At 39.9% G+C, this 20772-nt stretch overlaps 1 protein-coding gene across 1 annotated transcript; it reads left to right on the top strand.

Annotated features, from left to right (window-relative positions):
- Positions 1 to 5079: 5079 nt before the first annotated feature.
- Positions 5080 to 20426, top strand: LOC127643668 (serine protease 23-like). Its single transcript, XM_052126478.1, has 2 exons — positions 5080 to 5233; positions 18031 to 20426. Exons 1-2 carry the CDS (start codon positions 5193 to 5195, stop codon positions 19148 to 19150), a joined length of 1161 nt encoding a protein of 386 aa, XP_051982438.1. The 5' UTR covers positions 5080 to 5192; the 3' UTR covers positions 19151 to 20426.
- The last annotated feature ends 346 nt before the right edge of the window (positions 20427 to 20772 follow it).

Genomic DNA, 20772 nt, shown 5'->3' with positions numbered 1-20772 from the left:
ATAAAAAAATAAAGATAAACATCATATAAAGGTAAGGCTACTAAACATTAGATCTCTTTCTACCAAAGCACTATTTGTAAATTAAATTATTACAGATCATTGTTTGTATGTGCTCTGTTTGACTGAGACCTGGCATAAACTGGATGAATATATTAGTTTCAATGAATCTACTCCCCCAGCTTATTGTTATAAACATGTACCTCACCTGAAAGTCAAGTCATTTTTATTTGTATAGCACTTTTCACAACACACATAGTTTCACAGCAGCTTTACAGAAGATCAGACATTAACAGACAATAAAATTGTAATATCTATAATGTCGATGAATCATCATTGTGTAGTTTAATTTAATACTAATTAGTTTAATTGTGAATTGTGTATAAAAATATATACTAAACCCACCCTAACCCTAAACCAGACGCACTGTGGGGGTCAGTTCCCCTCTGACTAACCCCACCCTAACCCTAAACCAGACTCACTGTGGGGGCCAGTTCCCCTCTGACTAACCCCACCCTAACCCTAAACCAGACTCACTGTGGGGGTCAGTTCCCCTCTGACTAACCCCACCCTAACCCTAAACCAGACTCACTGTGGGGGTCAGTTCCCCTCTGACTAACCCCACCCTAACCCTAAACCAGACTCACTGTGGGGGCCAGTTGCCCTCTGACTAACCCCACCCTAACCCTAAACCAGACTCACTGTGGGGGCCAGTTCCCCTCTGACTAACCCCACCCTAACCCTAAACCAGACTCACTGTGGGGGCCAGTTCCCCTCTGACTAACCCCACCCTAACCCTAAACCAGACTCACTGTGGGGGCCAGTTCCCCTCTGACTAACCCCACCCTAACCCTAAACCAGACTCACTGTGGGGGCCAGTTCCCCTCTGACTAACATCATGAATATAATGTAAATATTACTTGTGTATAGTTAAAATCATGGTTTAAAATTATTAAACTAAGTGTTAAGGGTCAGTGTTTAACAGATTGTGTTTGAACTGTAAGATTAATGATTAATATTTTTGAAGTTCATACTAGATTAACTGCAGAAGTTCACATAGATGCAATTGTCCTTGTTAATTGGCTGATGAAGGCTTTTGTTGGCAATTAATTGATTGTCTATATATTCCATTATATTGTTGCACTAATGCTGAAATGTGGTCTTTATAATTTTGTTTTTGATACACAATTTATTTTTTCTCATATTTCAAAATGTCAAATGTTACAATGAGTGGATTATCTGGAGTGGTGGTGGTGTAGTGGTCTAAGCACATAACTGGTAATTAGAAGAACCCTGGTTCAAGCCCCACAGCAACCACCATTGTGTCCTTGAGCAAGGCACTTAACTCCAGGTTGCTCCAGGGGTATTGTCCCTGCAATAAGGGTTAGATTTGAGATAGCTTTGGATAAAAGCGTCTGCCAAATGCATAAATGTAATGTAAATGTAATTATCTCTCTCCATGTGGAATATGAATTGGTTGGGGCACCCAACATCCATGTGTGAGCCCCCTAGAGAAACATTGACACTTCACAGGATGTGTACAAATCTTGGTCTTACTGATATCTGGAGACTTTTGAACCCATCTGGTAGGGACTATACATTTTTTTCATCAGTCCATAAGATTAATTCTAGAATAGATTTTTTTTATATATCTAAGCCCCTCATCTAATCAGATGTTGATTGCTCAATTGGAAACATTTTAGTCTCAGATCACACCCTGGTGAGTTTAGAGGTGTTGCCACATACAGGGAAAAATAAATCATATAGTTGGCGCTTTAATGGATCCCTTTTGGAAAATCCTGATTTCCAACAAATGTTAAAGTCTGAAATCAATGTTTATATGGTCAACTAGTCCTCAGTATCCTCTGTGGCGTGGCTTGGGAGGCACTTAAGGCAGTTCTTAGGGGTCGGATCACACATATTAATCAAAAAATCCAAAGCACAAGAACTCGTGGATTTTGTAGGGAATATTAAAAGTGCAGAGGCAGAGCTGAAGTGCCGAATGTCATCTGATGGCCTCAGAGAATTGACCCGATTTAAATACAGATATAATACTATTGTATCACAGAAGGGGGAGTTTTGGTTATTCAGGGCAAGACAGTCATACTTTGAGTCGTTGGACAAAGCAGGAAAACGTTGGGCTGTATATATAAAAAGAGAGCATCTTTTTCTACCATTCTCTCAGTGATATCTGCTGGTAGTGAAATATTTACCTCGGTCATTGATATTAATGATGCTTTTAAAGAATTCTATCTTGATCTTTATAGTTCCACATCTTCGTCAACTGGTGAAGATATTAGAAAATGTGTGGAACCATTAGAACTCCTTAAACTGACCAATAAATTCTCTTGATTTTGAGATAACCTTGGAGGAGTTTGGCGAGGTAATTAAGACCTTACCTACAGGCAAGGCTGCGGGGCCAGATGGTTTTGCCACTTAATTTTTGAGATCTTATGCTACAGAACTGGCTCCACTTTTGTTAGAAGTTTATATAGAATCATTAAAGAATGGAAAGCTTCCGCCAACCATGACACCTGATTCTTAAAAAGACAAAGATCCAAGCGAGTGTAAGAGTTACTGTCCAATTTACCTGATCCAGCTAGATGTAAAAATTTTGGCTAACCGATTAAGTAAAGTTATGACATCTCTTATACATATAGATCAGGTGGGGCTTATTCGGGCCGCAGCTCTTCTGATATCATTAGGCATTTCATCAATATCATGTGGTCAGTGTCGAATGATCAGACTGCGGTCGCTGCATCTCACTTGACGCCGAAAAGGTGTTTGAAATGGTAGAATGGGATTATCTCTTTAAGATTTTGGAAATATACGGGTTCGGAAATGCTTTTATTGAATGGAATAAGTTACTTTATAGACACCCTGTAGCGGTGGTACAAACAAAAAGATTAATTTAATTTGTTTTACTCTGGATTGGGGCACCGGCAGGGTTGCCCTCTTTCCCCATTATTGTTCTGTCTTGCCCTGGCACCATTAGCAGCTGTGATAAGAAAGGTGGATGGTTTTCCGTGGGTGATGGCGGGAGGTGTGGCACATAAACTTTTGATTTACACAGATGATATTTTAATATTCGTCTCTGACCCCACTAGATTTATGCCTTGCCTCCACAGAATTATTCATTCCTTTTCCAAGTTCTCAGGATACAGAGTCAATTGGTCTAAATCCGAAGCTTTGACTCTGACAGCGTACTGCCCAGTAACGGCTTTCCAGCTGGGCATCTTCCTGTGGCCCAAACAGGGTATTAAATATTTGGGCATTTTATTCCCAGCTAATTTGTCTGATTTAGTTATAGTTCATTTTGACCCTTTAATAAAAATGTTTTCGAGCGATGTGGACAGGTGGGCTACTTTATCGATGATTGGGAAGGTTAATGTTATTAAAATGAATTGCATTCCAAATGTTAACAACCTGCTACAATCTCTCTCTTATTTCATGCAGTTTGATAACATAACGAAGTCCTTCATTTGGAATGGTAAGCGCCCCAGATTGCAATAAATTACATAGGCCGATTGACAAAGGTGGGCAAGGCCTACCCAAGATTTGTATAAGATGTATTACTATGCGTTCAGTGAGAGAGAGATCCCCTGCCTGGTTTGGTATTGAACAGAAAGTTCTTGCCCCTATTTCACCATTGCAAAGCCTCTCTATCAAACTAATCGGAGAAGTTAAGTTACACCGTTATCTCGCATTTGCACTCGGTATGAGTGTTTAACTCAGACATTTATTTAAATGTTGCCTCGAGCAGATGGCAGAACCCAAGATTTTGTATCGGTAAGTCCCCTTTCTGCTGGTCAGAGTTGATTATGAGGGGGTGACTACACTGTTGAGCAGTGAGAAACATGAGGGAAAGAGAAAAACAAAAGCACATGGATGACCTGAGATATGGGTGGAGGAAACTGTCACTATCCCACCACATCAAGAATAACACAAGACCAAAATGGCAGGATCATGACAGTGCCGAGTTGGTGATCATTACATATTTAAAGCATTTCTCATTGAAATGGCACATGAAAAGTTAAACCGGCTGTTTACAAGTCCAATAATAATCCATCAGCTTTCTATGAATGATGATCATTGTTTGATGGCACATGATGCTGTTCAGTAATGGATAAAAAGAGCATTGTGAAAAACATTAACTGCATTTTCTTTCAGTTTTATGTCACTGATTCTGTTGAATATTGAGATCAGCTGAACATTTATTAGAAAACAGACAATGAAAGGTTATTTGTCATTGTTTTGTTCAGTAAGGGCGAGCTACTCTCTTCATTGTTTAAAAGTGCAAGTAAATCTAATAAAACAGTGATCCAGCTCTGCAGGTACAATATTAAAGAGCTCGTTCTCCTGAAAATGAAACTTCAGTTATAATTGACTCATCATTGAGAGACTGAAGCATTCACTGATGTGTTGAGTGAGACAGAAGACTCTTTCACTGATTAAACACTCACCGCCTACAGAACTGAATGTCACCAGCCCACAGGAACACAGAAGAATCTGATGTACACTAGTGCACTGCACACTACATGCTACTGACAAGTATGCATTACACACATGTTGTCATCATCTTCTGCCTCATTCATTATTAACTAATAAATAAATTTACATTATTCATCCCTTTTAGTGCTTCAGTCCAGGACAACAAGTCAAATCTACCTTCTTCATTTTCAATGTTACATGAATATGCAAACGCAAAATAAATAACAGCATATGAAAGATTCTTTACACTGTTAGAGGGAGAATCCATATTAGGGCTAATTATATTAAACAGCAGCAGTTGTCAAGGTACATTTTGTTTTTGTTTTGTACATTTGTAAGTTACATTATACAACGTACTTGTCTGTTGTTTTCATTCAATTAAGGAATTATTAAATTACCAAACCCAGATCGTTTATAGTGGAAACTCTTAAAACGACACATTAGACGAATAAAAACGATCATCAGTAGATCAACATAATCTTGTTCTCTGGTCATGTGACGAACATTCTCAGTGCGACACGCCCACACACACACACACACACACACACACACACACACACACACACACACACACACACACACACACACACACACACTTCATTCAGTGAGAACAACACAGAACACAACTGAGGTCTGTCCTGCCGTGTATTGCCGCTGATCTGGATGATTCTCGAAGAGGAACAGAGAATCAACTTAATGTGCTGATGGAATTTCATATGAGAAACACCTGCGTGCTCGTGAACAGGTGAGAATCACTTCAAATGACCTTAAAAACGCGAGATCGCGCACCATAATGTTGCTTTTGATCTTTTGTGAAACTTAAGCCTCTGTGTCTGTACGCATGCACGCAGTATTCATAACAGAGTTATAAAACAGATTTAAAGCGTTGATCAACACAGTTTCATGTTAAAGAGAATCCCTTGTGAAGAAAACTATTACATGACTGTCGATAATAATAACGCCTGATATATGCATGTGATGTTCAGTGGAGTTTATAACTGTTTATTGTTGCCATGGAAGCGAGTTATTTTCTCATACTCATCCCTCAGTGTTTCCATGGTTACTGTCCCCTGGGTCTCTTAACCCCTGACCTCTGTAAATCAGTAACCACATGTGTACAGTACATTAATAATGAGGAAGAATAAACACCCTGTATTATCATGTTCAAAAACAGAGTAAATACACCCAAGTAAACTTTAATAAAGTTAATAAAATTACTCAGTGAGAGTTCAGACTTTCTCTGTACAGACAGACAGTGATTTTTGACCTCTGACCTTATATTTTTGCCAGAATGTGACCACAGACACAGGGGACATTATGAGTCACTTTTCATTTCCATTGAATACTGGATTCTTCAATATGAACTGCTCCAGATGTCACCACTTTATTTTTGATCATTTTTACTGGTGAAATAAATACTATAAAATTAAATGATGATGAAAGTCAAAATATTAAATGTCATGGATCAATATTTACTGTGTAATCCATTATTTTGTAGAGTTCACCTTTGAGTGCAAAAAGACAGGTCAAAAAATACCCTTGAGTAGTTGGCAGATCATCATTTTATTTTACTCAGAGATAGATCAGTTGATTACTAAAATCATTTGACTTCAGCACCTCTTGTTGCATTATATGGTTAGGTTTTGAGTCCTATATATATATATATATATATGTATGTGTGTGCGTGTGTGTGTGTGTGTGTGTGTTTATTTTATTGCCTTCTCAATGTTGGAGTGCTTATAACTCCACAATTAATAAATATATCTTAATATACTTTTAGATTCTGCTTCTGAACAAAGTCTTCTTTTTAATGCCTTAAATGGCTCTCAACGTTGATTCCAGGGGTGAAAATTTCATCAAAATTTTGGGGGGACAATAAACATTTTAACAGCAATTTTTGAAGGGGACACCAAGGGGGTTTTTGTTGTTGCCCCATTTGCATTTGTATTATTTTATTTCTTAAACAATTATTTTAAGAATATATCATTATATTATTTACAATACACATATTTTAATTATATTTTAGGGGGGACAACCCTCAGATAGGGGGTCCTGACCCCCCCCGACCCCCCCGTGATTTCCACGTATGGTTGATTCATTCTTAAATTGTAAACATTTACTCATTTTCAATGGTCGAGAACCAAATATGGGTCACTTTGTATAATGTTAGTTTTTCTTGTCCAACAAAACAAAGATTTAAAATACAAATAATGTTGAAGCTATAACTATACCTTTACTTATTCACAATAAAACAAGAATATAAAAATCTGGATTTTGAGAGCCCAGAAATACACTATTATGAAGAATAAGCGACACATGGGAGTTTACTACATATATCTAGTATTTGGATTTTAAAAATGTACATCTTCAACTTTCTGGACTCTTTCGAAACAACAACAGTAGGGCTGTGCAAAATAATAGATTTTTTTTATTTGGTCGATTCTATATCGATTCTCAAAAGCCATGGATCGATCTTTTACTTTATGCACAACCATCCACCAAAACGAGAGGAAATAACTCACATTTGCAACCAAATTTTACACTATGTGACTAAAATGTCTATATTTGGCAACTGGCTGGTAAATGTTTAGATTTCACTAGTATAGTGACGAAGTATTCATCAGTGATTGTGTAGTATAGCGATGGAGTATTCAGCAGTGATTGTGTAGTATAGTGATGGAGTATTCAGCAGTGATTGTGTAGTATATTGATGGAGTATTGGGCAGTGATTGTGTAGTATAGCGGTGGAGTATTCAGCAGTGATTGTGTAGTATAGCGGTGGAGTATTCAGCAGTGATTGTGTAGTATAGCGATGGAGTATTCAGCCGTGATTGTGTAGTATAGTGACGAAGTATTCATCAGTGATTGTGTAGTATAGCGGTGGAGTATTCAGCAGTGATTGTGTAGTATAGCGATGGAGTATTCAGCAGTGATTGTGTAGTATAGTGATGGAGTATTCAGCAGTGATTGTGTAGTATAGTGATGGAGTATTCAGCAGTGATTGTGTAGTATAGTGGTGGAGTATTCAGCAGTGATTGTGTAGTATAGTGGTGGAGTATTCAGCAGTGATTGTGTAGTATAGTGATGGAGTATTCAGCAGTGATTGTGTAGTATAGTGGTGGAGTATTCAGCAGTGATTGTGTAGTATAGTGGTGGAGTATTCAGCAGTGATTGTGTAGTATAGTGGTGGAGTATTCAGCAGTGATTGTGTAGTATAGTGGTGGAGTATTCAGCAGTGATTGTGTAGTATAGTGGTGGAGTATTCAGCAGTGATTGTGTAGTATAGTGGTGGAGTATTCAGCAGTGATTGTGTAGTATAGTGGTGGAGTATTCAGCAGTGATTGTGTAGTATAGTGGTGGAGTATTCAGCAGTGATTGTGTAGTATAGTGGTGGAGTATTCAGCAGTGATTGTGTAGTATAGTGGTGGAGTATTCAGCAGTGATTGTGTAGTATAGTGGTGGAGTATTGGGCAGTGATTGTGTAGTATAGTGGTGGAGTATTCAGCAGTGATTGTGTAGTATAGTGATGGAGTATTCAGCAGTGATTGTGTAGTATAGTGGTGGAGTATTGGGCAGTGATTGTGTAGTATAGTGGTGGAGTATTGGGCAGTGATTGTGTAGTATAGTGGTGGAGTATTGGGCAGTGATTGTGTAGTATAGTGGTGGAGTATTGGGCAGTGATTGTGTAGTATAGTGGTGGAGTATTCAGCGGTGATTGTGTAGTATAGTGGTGGAGTATTCAGCGGTGATTGTGTAGTATAGTGGTGGAGTATTCAGCGTGATTGTGTAGTATAGTGGTGGAGTATTCAGCGGTGATTGTGTAGTATAGTGGTGGAGTATTCAGCGGTGATTGTGTAGTATAGTGGTGGAGTATTCAGCGGTGATTGTGTAGTATAGTGGTGGAGTATTCAGCGGTGATTGTGTAGTATAGTGGTGGAGTATTCAGCGGTGATTGTGTAGTATAGTGGTGGAGTATTCAGCGGTGATTGTGTAGTATAGTGGTGGAGTATTCAGCGGTGATTGTGTAGTATAGTGGTGGAGTATTCAGCGGTGATTGTGTAGTATAGTGGTGGAGTATTCAGCGGTGATTGTGTAGTATAGTGGTGGAGTATTCAGCGGTGATTGTGTAGTATAGTGGTGGAGTATTCAGCGTGATTGTGTAGTATAGTGGTGGAGTATTCAGCGGTGATTGTGTAGTATAGTGGTGGAGTATTCAGCAGTGATTGTGTAGTATAGTGGTGGAGTATTCAGCGGTGATTGTGTAGTATAGTGATGGAGTATTCAGCAGTGATTGTGTAGTATAGTGATGGAGTATTCAGCGGTGATTGTGTAGTATAGTGATGGAGTATTCAGCAGTGATTGTGTAGTATAGTGGTGGAGTATTCAGCAGTGATTGTGTAGTATAGTGGTGGAGTATTCAGCAGTGATTGTGTAGTATAGTGGTGGAGTATTCAGCAGTGATTGTGTAGTATAGTGGTGGAGTATTCAGCAGTGATTGTGTAGTATAGTGGTGGAGTATTCAGCAGTGATTGTGTAGTATAGTGGTGGAGTATTCAGCGGTGATTGTGTAGTATAGTGGTGGAGTATTCAGCGGTGATTGTGTAGTATAGTGGTGGAGTATTCAGCGGTGATTGTGTAGTATAGTGGTGGAGTATTCAGCGGTGATTGTGTAGTATAGTGGTGGAGTATTCAGCGGTGATTGTGTAGTATAGTGGTGGAGTATTCAGCGGTGATTGTGTAGTATAGTGGTGGAGTATTCAGCGGTGATTGTGTAGTATAGTGGTGGAGTATTCAGCGGTGATTGTGTAGTATAGTGGTGGAGTATTCAGCGTGATTGTGTAGTATAGTGGTGGAGTATTCAGCGGTGATTGTGTAGTATAGTGGTGGAGTATTCAGCGGTGATTGTGTAGTATAGTGGTGGAGTATTCAGCGGTGATTGTGTAGTATAGTGATGGAGTATTCAGCAGTGATTGTGTAGTATAGTGATGGAGTATTCAGCAGTGATTGTGTAGTATAGTGGTGGAGTATTCAGCAGTGATTGTGTAGTATAGTGGTGGAGTATTCAGCAGTGATTGTGTAGTATAGTGGTGGAGTATTCAGCAGTGATTGTGTAGTATAGTGGTGGAGTATTCAGCAGTGATTGTGTAGTATAGTGGTGGAGTATTCAGCAGTGATTGTGTAGTATAGTGGTGGAGTATTCAGCAGTGATTGTGTAGTATAGTGGTGGAGTATTCAGCAGTGATTGTGTAGTATAGTGGTGGAGTATTCAGCAGTGATTGTGTAGTATAGTGGTGGAGTATTCAGCAGTGATTGTGTAGTATAGTGGTGGAGTATTCAGCGGTGATTGTGTAGTATAGTGGTGGAGTATTCAGCAGTGATTGTGTAGTATAGTGGTGGAGTATTCAGCAGTGATTGTGTAGTATAGTGGTGGAGTATTCAGCAGTGATTGTGTAGTATAGTGGTGGAGTATTCAGCAGTGATTGTGTAGTATAGTGGTGGAGTATTCAGCAGTGATTGTGTAGTATAGTGGTGGAGTATTCAGCAGTGATTGTGTAGTATAGCGATGGAGTATTCAGCAGTGATTGTGTAGTATAGCGATGGAGTATTCAGCAGTGATTGTGTAGTATAGCGATGGAGTATTCAGCAGTGATTGTGTAGTATAGCGATGGAGTATTCAGCAGTGATTGTGTAGTATAGTGATGGAGTATTCAGCAGTGATTGTGTAGTATAGTGGTGGAGTATTCAGCAGTGATTGTGTAGTATAGTGGTGGAGTATTGGGCAGTGATTGTGTAGTATAGTGGTGGAGTATTGGGCAGTGATTGTGTAGTATAGTGGTGGAGTATTGGGCAGTGATTGTGTAGTATAGTGGTGGAGTATTCAGCAGTGATTGTGTAGTATAGTGGTGGAGTATTCAGCAGTGATTGTGTAGTATAGTGGTGGAGTATTCAGCGTGATTGTGTAGTATAGTGGTGGAGTATTCAGCAGTGATTGTGTAGTATAGTGGTGGAGTATTCAGCGGTGATTGTGTAGTATAGTGGTGGAGTATTCAGCGGTGATTGTGTAGTATAGTGGTGGAGTATTCAGCGGTGATTGTGTAGTATAGTGGTGGAGTATTCAGCGGTGATTGTGTAGTATAGTGGTGGAGTATTCAGCGGTGATTGTGTAGTATAGTGGCGGAGTATTCAGCGGTGATTGTGTAGTATAGTGGCGGAGTATTCAGCGGTGATTGTGTAGTATAGTGGCGGAGTATTCAGCGGTGATTGTGTAGTATAGTGGTGGAGTATTCAGCGGTGATTGTGTAGTATAGTGGTGGAGTATTCAGCGGTGATTGTGTAGTATAGTGGTGGAGTATTCAGCGTGATTGTGTAGTATAGTGGTGGAGTATGTGGAGTATTCAGCGGTGATTGTGTAGTATAGTGGTGGAGTATTCAGCGGTGATTGTGTAGTATAGTGATGGAGTATTCAGCGGTGATTGTGTAGTATAGTGATGGAGTATTCAGCGGTGATTGTGTAGTATAGTGATGGAGTATTCAGCGGTGATTGTGTAGTATAGTGGTGGAGTATTCAGCGTGATTGTGTAGTATAGTGGTGGAGTATTCAGCGGTGATTGTGTAGTATAGTGGTGGAGTATTCAGCGGTGATTGTGTAGTATAGTGGTGGAGTATTCAGCGGTGATTGTGTAGTATAGTGGTGGAGTATTCAGCGGTGATTGTGTAGTATAGTGGTGGAGTATTCAGCGGTGATTGTGTAGTATAGTGGTGGAGTATTCAGCAGTGATTGTGTAGTATAGTGGTGGAGTATTCAGCAGTGATTGTGTAGTATAGTGGTGGAGTATTCAGCAGTGATTGTGTAGTATAGTGGTGGAGTATTCAGCAGTGATTGTGTAGTATAGTGGTGGAGTATTCAGCGGTGATTGTGTAGTATAGTGGTGGAGTATTCAGCGGTGATTGTGTAGTATAGTGGTGGAGTATTCAGCGGTGATTGTGTAGTATAGTGGTGGAGTATTCAGCAGTGATTGTGTAGTATAGTGGTGGAGTATTCAGCGGTGATTGTGTAGTATAGTGGTGGAGTATTCAGCGGTGATTGTGTAGTATAGTGGTGGAGTATTCAGCGGTGATTGTGTAGTATAGTGGTGGAGTATTCAGCGGTGATTGTGTAGTATAGTGGTGGAGTATTCAGCAGTGATTGTGTAGTATAGTGGTGGAGTATTCAGCAGTGATTGTGTAGTATAGTGGTGGAGTATTCAGCAGTGATTGTGTAGTATAGTGGTGGAGTATTCAGCAGTGATTGTGTAGTATAGTGGTGGAGTATTCAGCAGTGATTGTGTAGTATAGTGGTGGAGTATTCAGCAGTGATTGTGTAGTATAGTGGTGGAGTATTCAGCAGTGATTGTGTAGTATAGTGGTGGAGTATTCAGCAGTGATTGTGTAGTATAGTGGTGGAGTATTCAGCAGTGATTGTGTAGTATAGTGGTGGAGTATTCAGCAGTGATTGTGTAGTATAGTGGTGGAGTATTCAGCAGTGATTGTGTAGTATAGTGGTGGAGTATTCAGCAGTGATTGTGTAGTATAGTGGTGGAGTATTCAGCAGTGATTGTGTAGTATAGTGGTGGAGTATTCAGCAGTGATTGTGTAGTATAGTGGTGGAGTATTCAGCAGTGATTGTGTAGTATAGTGGTGGAGTATTCAGCAGTGATTGTGTAGTATAGTGGTGGAGTATTCAGCAGTGATTGTGTAGTATAGTGGTGGAGTATTCAGCAGTGATTGTGTAGTATAGTGGTGGAGTATTCAGCAGTGATTGTGTAGTATAGTGGTGGAGTATTCAGCAGTGATTGTGTAGTATAGTGGTGGAGTATTCAGCAGTGATTGTGTAGTATAGTGGTGGAGTATTCAGCAGTGATTGTGTAGTATAGTGGTGGAGTATTGGGCAGTGATTGTGTAGTATAGTGGTGGAGTATTCAGCAGTGATTGTGTAGTATAGTGGTGGAGTATTCAGCAGTGATTGTGTAGTATAGTGGTGGAGTATTGGGCAGTGATTGTGTAGTATAGTGGTGGAGTATTGGGCAGTGATTGTGTAGTATAGTGGTGGAGTATTGGGCAGTGATTGTGTAGTATAGTGGTGGAGTATTGGGCAGTGATTGTGTAGTATAGTGGTGGAGTATTCAGCAGTGATTGTGTTGTATTGTGGTGGAGTATTCAGCAGTGATTGTGTAGTATAGTGGTGGAGTATTCAGCTGTGATTGTGTAGTATAGTGGTGGAGTATTCAGCAGTGATTGTGTAGTATAGTGGTGGAGTATTCAGCGGTGATTGTGTAGTATAGTGGTGGAGTATTCAGCGGTGATTGTGTAGTATAGTGGTGGAGTATTCAGCGGTGATTGTGTAGTATAGTGGTGGAGTATTCAGCAGTGATTGTGTAGTATAGTGGTGGAGTATTCAGCAGTGATTGTGTAGTATAGTGGTGGAGTATTCCAATAGCGTCTGGCTGCAGACTTGCACTCTCAGACTTGCACGCTCAGACACGAGCGCTTCCGCTGCAAGTGACGTCACTTGCACGCTCAGACACTAGCGCTTCCGCTTCAGCGTAAACTATTGACTTGTTAAAAGTTTAAATAATGTAAATCGCTGGTACAATTTTCTGAATTGGCTGCAAAATGACAATTTTATTATTATTATTATTATTGAACAATATGAGCTAATGCCTGTCAGTCTAACTCTGTTTACTTTAAACAAAGACTGGCTGTGTCGGATTGAGAACAGATCATTCAAAAATCGTTTCCTAAACATTATATATATATATATATATATATATATATATATATATATATATATATATATATATATATATATATATATATATATATATATATGCTTTTTCGTTACATGATAAGATTTTTACATTTTACCTTAATATACGCTATTTTTTATCTCTGATACAAATAAAAATAAATTAATGTTATGCCTAACAACCACTCACAGTATTAAATACATAAAGGAAACTATTTAATAGAGTGCTATTACATGGTTTGCACGTTGAACCCAGTGTAGTTCAATAGCGTTTGGACCGTCCCGTCCTGTTTTAATGTCTACATTTTTTGTAAAAAACGTACTGTAAAATACATGCAATATTCGGTCATTCCACCTTGCATCTCAGTTCAGTTCAGCACAGCTCATTACATTAGCGGAAGCGCTTGTGTCTGAGCGTGCAAGTCTGAGCGTGCAAGTCTGAGAGTGGAAGTCTGCAGCCAGACCCTTCTCGAGTATTCAGCAGTGATTGTGTAGTATAGTGGTGGAGTATTCAGCAGTGATTGTGTAGTATAGTGATGGAGTATTCAGCAGTGATTGTGTAGTATAGTGGTGGAGTATTCAGCAGTGATTGTGTAGTATAGTGGTGGAGTATTGGGCAGTGATTGTGTAGTATAGTGGTGGAGTATTCAGCAGTGATTGTGTAGTATAGTGATGGAGTATTCAGCAGTGATTGTGTAGTATAGTGGTGGAGTATTGGGCAGTGATTGTGTAGTATAGTGGTGGAGTATTCAGCAGTGATTGTGTAGTATAGTGATGGAGTATTCAGCAGTGATTGTGTAGTATAGTGGTGGAGTATTCAGCAGTGATTGTGTAGTATAGTGGTGGAGTATTCAGCAGTGATTGTGTAGTATAGTGATGGAGTATTCAGCAGTGATTGTGTAGTATAGTGGTGGAGTATTCAGCGGTGATTGTGTAGTATAGTGGTGGAGTATTCAGCAGTGATTGTGTAGTATAGTGGTGGAGTATTCAGTGGTGATTGTGTAGTATAGTGGTGGAGTATTCAGCGTGATTGTGTAGTATAGTGGTGGAGTATTCAGCGGTGATTGTGTAGTATAGTGGTGGAGTATTCAGCGGTGATTGTGTAGTATAGTGGTGGAGTATTCAGCGGTGATTGTGTAGTATAGTGGTGGAGTATTCAGCGGTGATTGTGTAGTATAGTGGTGGAGTATTCAGCGGTGATTGTGTAGTATAGTGGTGGAGTATTCAGCGGTGATTGTGTAGTATAGTGGTGGAGTATTCAGCGTGATTGTGTAGTATAGTGGTGGAGTATTCAGCGGTGATTGTGTAGTATAGTGGTGGAGTATTCAGCGGTGATTGTGTAGTATAGTGGTGGAGTATTCAGCGGTGATTGTGTAGTATAGTGGTGGAGTATTCAGCGGTGATTGTGTAGTATAGTGGTGGAGTATTCAGCAGTGATTGTGTAGTATAGTGGTGGAGTATTCAGCGGTGATTGTGTAGTATAGTGGTGGAGTATTCAGCAGTGATTGTGTAGTATAGTGGTGGAGTATTCAGCAGTGATTGTGTAGTATAGTGGTGGAGTATTCGGCAGTGATTGTGTAGTATAGTGGTGGAGTATTCAGCGGTGATTGTGTAGTATAGTGGTGGAGTATTGGGCAGTGATTGTGTAGTATAGTGGTGGAGTATTCAGCGGTGATTGTGTAGTATAGTGGTGGAGTATTCAGCGGTGATTGTGTAGTATAGTGGTGGAGTATTCAGCGTGATTGTGTAGTATAGTGGTGGAGTATTGGGCAGTGATTGTGTAGTATAGTGGTGGAGTATTCAGCAGTGATTGTGTAGTATAGTGGTGGAGTATTCAGCAGTGATTGTGTAGTATAGTGGTGGAGTATTCAGCAGTGATTGTGTAGTATAGTGATGGAGTATTCAGCAGTGAGATATTTTACTGCGTGTTGAGAGTAAAATTTGTTCTGTGTAATGTGTATGTGTGTCCAAAGATGAGATCCACACAACTGATTTTTCTTTGAATAATGGCTCCTTAAATACCATTTCTGTTCTTTACAGTCATTTATTGATCAAACACAACAAAAATAAACATTTAATTGTAATCAGACATAGTACAGTTGAGATAATACCATTCGAGTCTCTCATTAACTTGTACTAATTTAAAGACACTGTTTACAGAAATGCCAAATTCTCTTAAAGAGACAGTACTGGTTTTTAGCATGTGTTCAACAAATCAACGTGCCATAAATACCTGTTAATAGTGCAAATTATACAATCAAACAATAAACATAACAAAATATAATACAGAAATCAGACGTTTACATGCACTTTAGCCAAATACATTTAATCTCAGTTTTTCACAATCCCTAAAGTTTAATGGTTGAAATCATTCCCTGTCTTAGTTCAGGTCGGATCACGACTTTATTTTAAGTGAATGTCAGAATAATAGTTGAGAGATTGATTTATTTCATCTTTTATGTCTTTCATCACATTCCCAGTGGGGCAGAGGTTTACACACACTTTGTCAGTATTTGGTGGCATTGACTTTAAATTGTTTAACTTGGGTCAAATGTTTTGGGGATCCTTCCACAAGCTTCTCACAATAAGTTGCTGGAATTTTGTCCCATTCCTCCAGACAGAACTGGTGTAACTGGGTCAGGATTGTAGCTCACACGCTTTTCAGTTCTGCCCACTAATGATCAGATTGAGGTCAGGAATTTGTGATGCCGCTCCAATATCTTGACTTTGTGTCCTTAAGCCATTGTGCCACATCTTTGGAGGTGTGCTTGGGGTCATTGTCCATTTGGAAGACCCATTTGTGACGAGCTTTAACTTCCTGTCTGATGTCTTAAGATGTTGCTTCAATATATCTACATCATGTTCCTTCCTCATGATGTCATCATCTATTTAGTGAAGTGCACCCGTCCCTCCTGCAGCACCCCCACAACATGATGCTGCACCCCCATGCTTCACGGTTGGGATGCTGTTCCTCACCCTTTTCCCTCCAAACATAACGATGGTCATTATGGCCAAACAGTTCAATATGTGTTTCATCAGACCAGAGGATATTTCTCCAGTCAGATCTTTGTCCCCATGTGCACTTGCAAACTGTATTCTGGCTTGTTTATGGTGGTTTTGGAGCAGCGGCTTCTTCCTTGCTGAGTCTTTCAGGTGATGACCATATAGGACTGGTTTTGCTGTGGATCTAGATACTCGTCCACCTGTTTCCTCCAGCATCTTCACAAGCTCCTTTGCTGTTGTTCTGGGATTGATTTGCACTTTTCACACAAACTATGTTCATCTCTAGGAGACAGAATGCGTCTCCTTCCTGAGCGGTGTGATGACTGTGTGGTCACATGGTGTTTATACTTGTGTACTATTGTTTGTACAGATGAACGTGGCACCTTCAGGCATTTGGAAATTGCTCCCAAGGATGAATCAGACTTGTGGGGGTCCACAATGTTTTTCTGAGGTCTTGTCTGATTTATTTTGATGTTTCCATGATGTCAAGCAAAGAGACACAGAGTTTAAAATACATCCACAGGTGCACCTCCAATTTAGTGCACCTCCTATCAGAAGCTGATTGTCTAATCGTCTAAAGGCGTGACATAATTTTCTGGAATTTTCCAAGCTGCTTAAAGACACAGTTAACTTGGTGTATGTAAACTTCTGACCCACTGGAATTGTGATTATAGTCAATTAAAAGTGAAACAATCGATCTTATGTTGTCTGGAACTATTGTTGTAAAAATTACTCATGTCGTGCACAAAGTAGATCCTAAACGACTTGCCAAAACTATAGTTTGCTAATATTAAATCCGTGGAGTGGTTAAAAAATTAGTTTTAATGACTTCAACCTAAGTGTATGTAAACTTCTGACTTTTTATTGATTAAATACATTGATTTGTTTATTTTTAAAAAGCTAAGATGTCATCAAAATGATGAAAAGATAATAAAACTTAAATAGTCATTCATATTTTCATATTGTACCTAGTTAGAAGGTCCCCTGTATAATTAACAGCATTAGCTGGGAGAGAATTAATTTCATTTGTAAGCAAATGGGACATTATAACTGAAATATACCCATATGAATCGATATCGAATCACAGAATCGAATCAGGAAATCTGTATCAATACTGAATGATGAAACTATTTCTACAGATTTTGTTAAATTGTCCGGGTGTCAGAGACCATAATTCATAGAGATTCTAAACTTGTGGTGGTGATGGTCCCAAATATCTGCACTACTGAAATCACACACACACACACACACACACACACACACACACACACACACACACACACACACACACACACACGCGCACATCCATCCCACACAAGGTGGCGCTACAATTAGCACGTTTACATCATTAATAACTCTAGAACCGTGTGGGTTAGAATCTGAATAGATTCTGCTAGAAAAAATGTTTCCCATTTCAAGCACCCTAACTTTTTCAACATCGTCATAGGAAGGTCATTTGTCTGATTTGCATGAAATTTGGTATCCATCATCTAGAGATGCTCTTCTCAAAATAATATTGATTCATTTAATAGGTTATAAGATATTCATGAAAATGTTTTTGTGTGTGGCCTATATTCGTCCTGTTGATGCTTTTCTGCAGAAATATTTATATTTTTTTATATATTTTGTCACAACCATCTAGATGATACATCCCACCTAAATTCCTACTGTTTCACGTAATATTTAAAAAGAATAGCTTACAGTGTACAGTGAGTTCAGATGTTCCTCCATGTTTGTTCTGTCATGTTTCTCAGGTGCTTGATGGCGTCGGTGCTTCAGGCCATTCTTCTTGCTATTCTGCTGCTGCTCTTCACTTCACCCGGATCGTCCCATCAGCCCCTGTGGCCCCTGCAGCGTGTGCCTGTGGTCTGGCCCAAGCAGACGGAGGAACGGTCCCCGCCTCACTTCCTGCACGCCGCTCAGCTGGAAGTCACCTCATCCTGTGGTCCCGAGTGCCACAAGCGCGTCACGACACCCAGCTACTGGGACCTGCAGCGCTTTCTGTCCTACGAGACGCTGCATTCGAGCGGTCAGCTGACCGAGACCGCTGTGGCCATTTATGGATTTGATGCCAACAGCTTCTACAAGATGACCGGCGCTCGCTCCAGAGACAAGCGGCAGATCTTTGGCCACGACAGTCGATTTAGTATCGTTGGACAGGACTTCCTGTTGAACTACCCCTTCTCCACCGCGGTCAAGCTGTCCACCGGCTGCTCGGGTACGTTAGTGGGCGATCGGCACGTTCTGACAGCTGCACACTGTGTTCACGATGGCAAGAATTACGTCAAAGGTGCTCAGAGGTTGCGTGTCGGTTTCCTCAAACCGCGGCAAATGAACGCAGGAGCCAGAAACGACACTAGTCGTGACAAGATGAAATTCCAGTGGATCCGTGTGAAGCGCACACATGTTCCGAAGGGCTGGATCAAAGGCACAACCAACGACATTGGCATGGATTATGATTATGCCCTGCTGGAGCTCAAGAAAGCCCACAAACGGCGGCACATGAAACTGGGCATCAGTCCGTCAGCCAAACAGCTGCCCGGCAAACGAGTGCAGTTCTCCGGTTTCGACAATGACCGACCGGGTCACCTAGTGTACCGCTTCTGCAAGGCGGGAGACGAAACGTACGACCTTCTGTACCAGCACTGCGACGCTCAACCAGGCGCAAGTGGCTCGGGAGTTTACGCCCGCATGTGGAACCGCAGACTGCGTCGGTGGGAGCGTAAAGTCATCGGTGTTTTCTCGGGACATCAGTGGGTGGATCTCAGCGGAGCTCCTCAAGAGTTCAATGTGGCGGTCCGAATCACTCCACTCAAATATGCTCAGATCTGCTACTGGATCAAAGGAAACTATGTGGACTGTAGAGAAGGTTAGGGTGCACTTTGACCCCAGCTGACAGATACATGTTCACATTATTAAAGGAATATTCCAGGTTCAATACAAGTTAAGCACATTGACAGCTAGATTGCCAACAGCCCCGTATAGTCCGATAATGTCTACAAACTGATGAGATCCGGATCGTTGAGCTTTAAAATCAGAAAGGGTTCAATGGGGAAGAAAACGCCTGACAGAGAAATACTGTGTTTCTCAACTGATTGCAGCTTTGTTCTTTTGGCCAAAAATAAACATTTTAATATTGTTTATTAAAAGTGAAGATTGATTGAAAATTCCTGGTCATTGTATTAAAGCATTTTTTGTGTAATGCGTTTTAGGGGCTGTTCACACCAAACAAGTTTTTGCATCATTCCGCACCATTTTTCAATCGTTTTCAACGTAAATAAGCTCGTTAACTGTAGCGCACCATCTCACAAAAAAAAGTCCCGTATTTGGCTGGTAGAAAGTTGGCAAACCTAACGACAGCTTTTGTCGCATAATGTTGATTACCAAAAATATTGACTCGTTCCTCCTTTAATTAAATAAAAGCACAAATGTGTGTTCCAGTGAGACACTTACAATGGAAGTCAATGGGGCACATTTTTGGAGGTTTAAAGGCAGAAATGTGAAGTTTATCATTTATAAAAGCACTTACATTAATTCTGTTAAATCTTGTGTATTAGTGGAGCTGTAAAGTTTTCTTTTTTAAAGAAAAGGAGGGACGAGTTAAAATACATTTTTGGGTAATCAACATTGTCACAAATGCCGTCATTGATCTTCACTTGTATTGAATCTGGAATATTCCTTAAAGGCACACACACACACTTTCATTTCGTGCAGGAGATTTGCACAGTTCAGCAAACATATAAAAACATGTCAACACATGATTGCATTAACAGATCTTCAGTATAAAAATACTTCCTGTGAACTGAAGCGTTTCAAACTGAACAGATGAATTCACAGTATCTTAATAATATTATTTTCTCTGGTTCACCACCCTGAACAAATGGAGGTTCAGAGGTGACATCACCTTGTTTCATGAGGTTGACACCACGTGTTTGTGTAAATGTAATGAAGAGTGCAGTCTGTCAATCAAAGGTGCTTCCAGTCTGAGTGTCCCTCTGGTGGTCACAGATGTTACTGCAGACATTCACTGTACACGAGAGACTTCTGCAGTACTGACACATTATTCAATGTCAATAACACTTTGGAGCATTTCCATTCGCTCTGCTTTGCACAATACATTAAATGAGTTTGTAAAAACATATGTGTGTGTTTGTGTACTGATTCCTGAATGTTCTGAAGACTTCACCCCATCCCAGATGAGTTATTACTAAGACACAAATAAAATAAATGTGCACACTTCAGACATTAACAGGACCAGACCTGTTGGAAAGTGTGAAACTTCTATTTATATATATATATATATATATATATATATATATATATAAATAGAAATAGCATAAACAATTTAATGTCTTGCAGAAATGAGCAGCTCATAAGCAATATTTAGCATAAATGAAGCCTAAGATTTTTTGCATTGTGACATTATTGTCATTAATACAAATAAACAGTAATATAGAAATGAAAGTCAATTATATTTCATACAACACATGATGAGG

Source organism: Xyrauchen texanus, chromosome 5, assembly GCF_025860055.1.
Source record: "Xyrauchen texanus isolate HMW12.3.18 chromosome 5, RBS_HiC_50CHRs, whole genome shotgun sequence".
NCBI lineage: Eukaryota > Metazoa > Chordata > Actinopteri > Cypriniformes > Catostomidae > Xyrauchen > Xyrauchen texanus.
The sequence above is the reverse complement of the archived record's forward strand: the minus strand, read 5'-3'. Positions and strand labels throughout refer to the sequence as shown.

What these genes read in the sequence shown, in the direction of transcription:
- LOC127643668 (XM_052126478.1), top strand. Translation starts at nt 5,193, where the DNA reads ATGGAATTTCATATGAGAAACACCTGCGTGCTCGTGAACAG. An exon ending in ACCTGCGTGCTCGTGAACAG is followed by an intron (nt 5,234 to 18,030) that starts GTGAGAATCACT and finishes CATGTTTCTCAG; the next exon opens with GTGCTTGATGGCGTCGGTGC.